Below are 6,274 nucleotides of genomic sequence, written 5' to 3'. Positions count from 1 at the left end.
TAATCAAGAAAATACTATGCAATTATTTTTTATTCTTGGAAGATTGCACAATTGTAATAATACAAGAAGACTGTACTGAAAATTGTAAGATATTCCTAAAACGAAAAACAATACTGTATATTTGAAGTGTTCTACCTATATTTTTGTAGGCAAAATGGCCATAGGTCAAAGAATTCTTGTGCCTCAACTTGTTGTCATCCTTCTCGGATTGTAATGGTGGTGGCCGAAACTATACATCATAAAATCGTAAGATTTTAATATCTGAATCGAGATCTTGACAATCTTGCACTCAAGCTTATTGAGTTTTTTTTCCATAAACGAATGGATACGCTCTATAAAATAAGTTTAAACTTCAAATTCAAAATCAAATTTAAGTCCATGAGAAGCCTTTTCATGATATTATAGATATATAGGTAAAAGAATTATTAAAAAATACATGTTAATTTCAAAATAGAGACTAATACTGCGAATAAGAAAATTTTGCAGTAATGGAGAAGAGATTTTTTTAATGTGGCCGAAAAACAAAATTAGGTAATTTTGTAAGGAATATATAAGTGCAATAGAAAGATGACAGGTTTCTACTAGTATCTATAGTATTTGTAAGAATTTTGGAACAAGACTTAATAATAACACTTCTTTTTTTCCAATTTGGATCTCATGCAAGCTAATAAACATGTATAACTTCGCTACAATGAATTATTACATACAGCCAAAGAAGAAAATAAGTTTATGCAAAGATTATGCCTAAAATGATGGATTTCAATATTCTTATGGACTGGTGAAAATGTGTTGAGGTACTACAACTCTGCTGTGAATTTTGTAGAATGAAACTGTCATTCTGAACCAAACCAAACAATCAATTTCAATTCTTATTGCATTAACTTGTGAATTCATATTCGTTGGCGGTATCGGATGCATTCACTCTAACTCAGCTGGAGTTTGCGCAATGACAGAGGTTGATAGTGAGGGTCGTAGGAGAATGTATATAGCAGGACCCAGCAATGGTATCAATGATACTGGAAGAAGCCAAGAACCTTTGTCAAACCTGCATATTGTACTAGCATTAAATATCTTTTATACGATCTAGGATCTCTGAGTAAAAGTTGAAATAAAACTCATGCTAATGAGCATACCATTTTCTAGCTGTCATGTCATTGTAAACCCAAAATGGTGCCAATGTTGAGAGTAATGTAAAATCAATGGACATAATATGGATCTGCAAACATGAAAACCAGATTTTAGCACTTTGCAAATTTGGCTCAATGTAACTAACTAGGTTCTAGTAGACCAGTAAACTTTTGCTTGAAAATCAACATAGTAGAGAATTATATGGCATTGCTAAAGCTCATAACGAATACAAGGACAAGAGTCGGGCCAACTATATGTAGAGTTGAGTCTGAACTTACAAATTTGCTTCCTCTGCTATACTGGTAAAATTCTTTCCATACATCTCCCCCGGCTAAACCGGCGTAAATTATGAGGCCTATCCCCGAAGCAAGCAGTATCTGTTTCACAGTTGAGATAATATATAATGATCTGTGTGCAACAACTTTGTCCTTTAAGGTTGAGATGAGAACTTACCGATGCAGTAACTTTTGATTCCAGAAAATTGAGTGGCCATGTTTTAAGCTGAGCTTCTTCGACAGGAGGTGGTGGAGGTTTCCATAGCACAAAATAAGGAAGAAGTGCATATATGCCGCCGAAAAACGAGAGTGACAGGAAAGGCCATACAGGAACCTTGCTTTTTGAGCTGTAGAACAACAGCAATTTAGTCTTATGTAAGAAAGCCAATCCTTAATAGGGTTCCTAGTTACAATATATAACAGAAAAAAAGAGAGAAAAATGCATATGAGAATGGGGATATACCTTCTTCCGGTGGGAAGTAACAGCATGCTATATACCAAAGGCCACAAGCCCATTAGATACCACTCAGATACAATCACTTCATTCATTCTGAAACCATCACCTCCTTTCAAATTCAACAGCTTTTCCAAGAAATACATGTCCATAGACTGAATAATAAACAATGAACATAAGCATATTGAAGGATGTAATGTTTGTTTGAAACAACAATAGTATTATTATTACCGGTGTTTGGTTTGGAGAGAGAAAGGAGACATAGTAGATAAGTGCAGCCCATAAGAGAAATAGCAAAATTGAGGTTGTCCAATCTCTTTTTCCTTCCTCCACAACCTCAACAACGCTTCTGCTAACCTCACTCTCTTTGTTGGAATCATGGCAAATAACAATACTACCCTTTTTCCGAAACGAAGCAGCAAAGGGTTTTTTGGTCATCACCTTGCAGGAGCTACTGAGTCTGATGAAACAACATCGTGAGACCAATGCTGTTGTTGTTGTAGTTGATGTATGTGGTTGAATTGAATACTTGTTTTTGAGAGTTGGAAAGTTGCAAGAGACAAGATTGGGTTTAGCTACTACTCCCACCATAATGTTTTCTCTCATAAGATACACAAACAACATCAATTACAATGTGATATAGTACAGTACCTTTTAAGCAATTACAATAAATAGTAATTTTCAATTTTATCAACAGTGGTAATTTATTCACATTCAGTAATAATAAACCATATTTAATATTATTTTATTATTAGATAAATGATAAAGTTGAGATTTTTGGGAGCACGTGGTGTTCTCACAACAACTCAAAATAGGAACAAAACTCTAGTACAAGGTAAGGTTTTTGTTTTGTGAAAGACAGCCATGGTTGAAGCTTCAGGGATGATGTATACCAACACAAACACTACTCTTGTTCCAGCTTTTAACCCTTCAATTCAGAGAAATCATCTTCGTTTATGTCAGCTACCTCTCTTACGAAGACACCATGTCCAATTTTCACTCTCTGCAACTGCAAGTGAAACCTCAGCATTTATGGAAACTATTCCCTGGGGTTGTGAGAATGATTCACTGGAAAACTCTTCTTCTCTTCTGAAATGGTTGTCACAGTCAGGTCTTCCTTCTCAGAAGATGGCCATTGATAAAGTTGATGTGGGAGAGAGAGGACTTGTTGCATTGAAGAATATTAGGAAAGGGGAGAAGCTTCTCTTTGTTCCTCCTTCACTTGTCATCACTCCAGATTCTGTAAACCTTTCTTTCTTCCTTTTTCTCTTCATTATTACTATTATTAGGCTAGTGAAATTTGATACTTTATGATGAACCTTAAGAACTTGATTTGAATTTTGTGTTATGATGATTTATGATTGTGTTTGGTTGTTGTTTGATTATCAGGAGTGGAGTTGCCCGGAAGCTGGCGAAGTATTGAAAAAGAATTCAGTGCCGGATTGGCCATTGCTTGCAACTTACCTTATAAGTGAAGCTAGCCTCAAGGAATCTTCAAAATGGTTCAGTTATATATCGGCCTTACCTCGTCAACCTTACTCACTTCTATACTGGTACTTGAATTCAGTTGCTCTTATCATAATATTCTTTTCAGTGTTTGAAAAAGGGTCTACTCTCAAAGTTTTCTTATACAGTTCAATTTTGTCGTTTCAGGTCACAGTCTGAACTAGATCGCTACTTGAAAGCTTCGCAGATTAGGGAAAGAGCAATCGAAAGGACTAATAATGTTGTTGGAACGTATGGACCATTTTGTTTGTACCTGATATTTTCGTTTCTCTTTTTTAGTATAATAATGCTTCAATGTCATGTGTTCTCTTGATTGAATAATCTCATGTTTTGCTATAACTCTCCAGATACAATGATATGAGGCTCCGTATATTTTCCAAATACCCTGATTTCTTCCCTGAAGAGGTAACTACCTCACATTCAACAGGATGAGAATTAGTAGTTTCTGAAAATAAGTTGTGAATCTGAATCTGTTATTTGCATGGCTTTCAGGTGTTCAACATCAAGTCCTTCAAATGGTCATTCGGCATTCTTTTCTCCCGCATGGTAAGTCAATCTGGTAGATGAAGTGGAAAAAAATGATATTCTGTTATTTTTCAATCATTTAATTCAATGATACTCAGTTTTTCTGTTTTCATATTCTAAGAGAAAAGGATGATTGTTAGAACAGATAATTCATGATATCAGTACGGTGTAGGTTCGGTTACCCTCGATGGATGGAAAGGTGGCCTTGGTTCCTTGGGCAGATATGCTGAATCATAATTGTGAGGTATGGTCTCTTCTCAAACACAAATCTTAGCAAGTTTTTCTCAGCAAGTTGAACTCTTATTTGTTATTTTCGCTGGTTTAGGTGGAGACGTTTTTGGATTATGATAAATCTTCGAAGGGAATTGTCTTTACGACAGATCGTCCCTATCTACCAGGTGAGCAGGTAAACATAAATTCATAGTTAGAACGATTAAGTACCTAAATGGAATGCAAATCCGCCGTGCCTCGCCAAAGTCTTTAAAGTTAGCAATATTGCCACAAACTGTGATTAATTTCTTGTATATCAAATTACACAGGTGTTTATTTCATATGGGAATAAATCAAATGGGGAGCTTCTGTTATCTTATGGATTTGTTCCAAAGGAGGGCACGAATCCAAGCGATTCAGTTGAGCTGCCATTGTCCCTCAAGAAATCTGATGAGTGCTATGAGGAGAAGCTAGAACTGTTGAGGAAGTATGGATTATCAAGGTGAGTACCTAAATTTTCATAGTTATTATACCTCTCACGACAGAGCGTCTCAAGATTTTGGAGGCCCTGTATAGGTTATGCGTAGTTTACTCGTGCCAGAATAAATAGAGTTCCTATTTATCCACGATTTAACTATGACAATATTTTATGAAGCCTCTATTTAGCCACGATTTAACCGTGACAAATTGTGGGCCCTGTGTGGTAGCCCGCCTTGCACGCCCTCAAAGACGATCCCGTCTCATGATTGAACCGGCTACTCACTCGATTGTTCTATTTTTGTCAGATCTCAGTGTTTTCCGTTAAGGATCACTGGTTGGCCGTTGGAGTTAATGGCTTATGCTTATTTAGCCGTTAGCCCTTCAAGCATGAGAGGAAAATTTGAAGAGGTATGTCGTTTACTATCTTCGCGAATTCTTTCTCCGAATGTTGTATAACCATATGCATGATTCTTTCTACAGATGGCTGCAACTGCATCAAATGAAACTACCTCCAATAAGGACTTGAGATATCCAGAAATAGAGGAGCAGGCATTGCAGTTCATACTAGATAGTTGTGAATCTAGTATCTCAAAATACAATAAGTTCTTACAGGCAAGGAACCTATAAATTTATTCGAAAAGCATGTCGCCAATCTCTAGATAGCGAGTTAATCTTAATCGTGTTTCCCTTTGATCGATCCGCAGGCAAGTGGATCACTGGATTTGGACGTGACTTCTCCGAAACAACTTAACCGGAGACTCTTTCTAAAACAGCTAGCCGTGGACTTGTGTACGAGCGAGCGGAGGATACTATTCCGTGCGCAATATGTAAGATTTTAAAAACTCATTATTTAGTTACTATGATTAGTATACTGATATAAATGTTGTCAAGCATGTATGATTATACATTGGTCCTTTGTACTTATACACAACAAAAATGGATTACAAGTTCACAGCAAAACTCTTACATACTAATATATTATTTGTTTATCACTAAAGCTAACTAGTTTTTGAATATTAATTGCAGATATTGAGAAGAAGATTGAGGGATATGAAGACTGGTGAATTAAAAGCCTTAACTATCTTCAATGGGTTCAGGAAATTTTTCAAATGATCATGAAATGAACTTGATCACTCTTTGACATGATCATGAACTAGTTCAAGTTCATCGCTTCATGTAATTGATAGTTGTTGCTGAGGAAAATAGGTTAAGTCTTGAGTGATAAAACAATCTCTATTGAAAAAGAAAAGAAGCAAGAAAAGAAAAAAGTGAGGAATGATTGCATCCAAACTGTTTTTTATTTTTTATTTTTTATTTTTGAGTGCTTAAAGGAAGTTGTTTATGTATACATGCCACTCCTTTTATAACTTTTTGTTAATCATGTAATTTATACCACAAATTCCCTATGCTAAAGCTGTAAGTTGCAGGACAAGTTACTTCTCTGTGTTTTGTGAATTGCATGACTTGCTATTATAGGTTGCTAATTTGATGCTGTTAGTTAGAATTTGCACTTACTATAAAAGGAAGCTTGTAACTAACTAATAATCAATCAATTTCACTTCTATCGATACAAATTAGTTGCATTTTCTCTCCTTCTAGTTTCTTTCTTCTTCATCATAAAGAACATTATGATAGTATCAAAACTCTTTTGAACTCTGTTGTGCATTGCTCATCATGATTCATGGTGCAAACAATG

At 35.5% G+C, this 6,274-nt stretch overlaps 2 protein-coding genes across 2 annotated transcripts; one reads left to right on the top strand and one right to left on the bottom strand.

Moving 5' to 3' along the window:
- Positions 1 to 620: 620 nt before the first annotated feature.
- Positions 621 to 2,496, bottom strand: LOC127083297 (uncharacterized). The gene is made up of 6 exons (XM_051023601.1): positions 2,089 to 2,496; positions 1,867 to 2,012; positions 1,582 to 1,750; positions 1,407 to 1,505; positions 1,134 to 1,216; positions 621 to 1,045 (listed from the first exon to the last, which is right to left on the bottom strand). The coding sequence occupies exons 1-6, from the start codon at positions 2,479 to 2,481 to the stop codon at positions 919 to 921; spliced, it is 1,017 nt and encodes a 338-aa protein (XP_050879558.1). The 5' UTR covers positions 2,482 to 2,496; the 3' UTR covers positions 621 to 918.
- Positions 2,497 to 2,625: 129 nt separating this feature from the next.
- LOC127083296 (ribulose-1,5 bisphosphate carboxylase/oxygenase large subunit N-methyltransferase, chloroplastic) lies at positions 2,626 to 6,010 on the top strand. Its single transcript, XM_051023600.1, has 12 exons — positions 2,626 to 3,099; positions 3,247 to 3,410; positions 3,511 to 3,594; positions 3,711 to 3,768; positions 3,856 to 3,909; positions 4,061 to 4,132; positions 4,214 to 4,294; positions 4,428 to 4,600; positions 4,884 to 4,986; positions 5,059 to 5,190; positions 5,283 to 5,405; positions 5,605 to 6,010. The coding sequence occupies exons 1-12, from the start codon at positions 2,722 to 2,724 to the stop codon at positions 5,689 to 5,691; spliced, it is 1,509 nt and encodes a 502-aa protein (XP_050879557.1). The 5' UTR covers positions 2,626 to 2,721; the 3' UTR covers positions 5,692 to 6,010.
- Positions 6,011 to 6,274: the final 264 nt, after the last annotated feature.

The sequence above is a fragment of the Lathyrus oleraceus genome, chromosome 5 (assembly GCF_024323335.1).
Source record: "Lathyrus oleraceus cultivar Zhongwan6 chromosome 5, CAAS_Psat_ZW6_1.0, whole genome shotgun sequence".
NCBI classification, from domain to species: domain Eukaryota; kingdom Viridiplantae; phylum Streptophyta; class Magnoliopsida; order Fabales; family Fabaceae; genus Lathyrus; species Lathyrus oleraceus.
The sequence above is the reverse complement of the archived record's forward strand: the minus strand, read 5'-3'. Positions and strand labels throughout refer to the sequence as shown.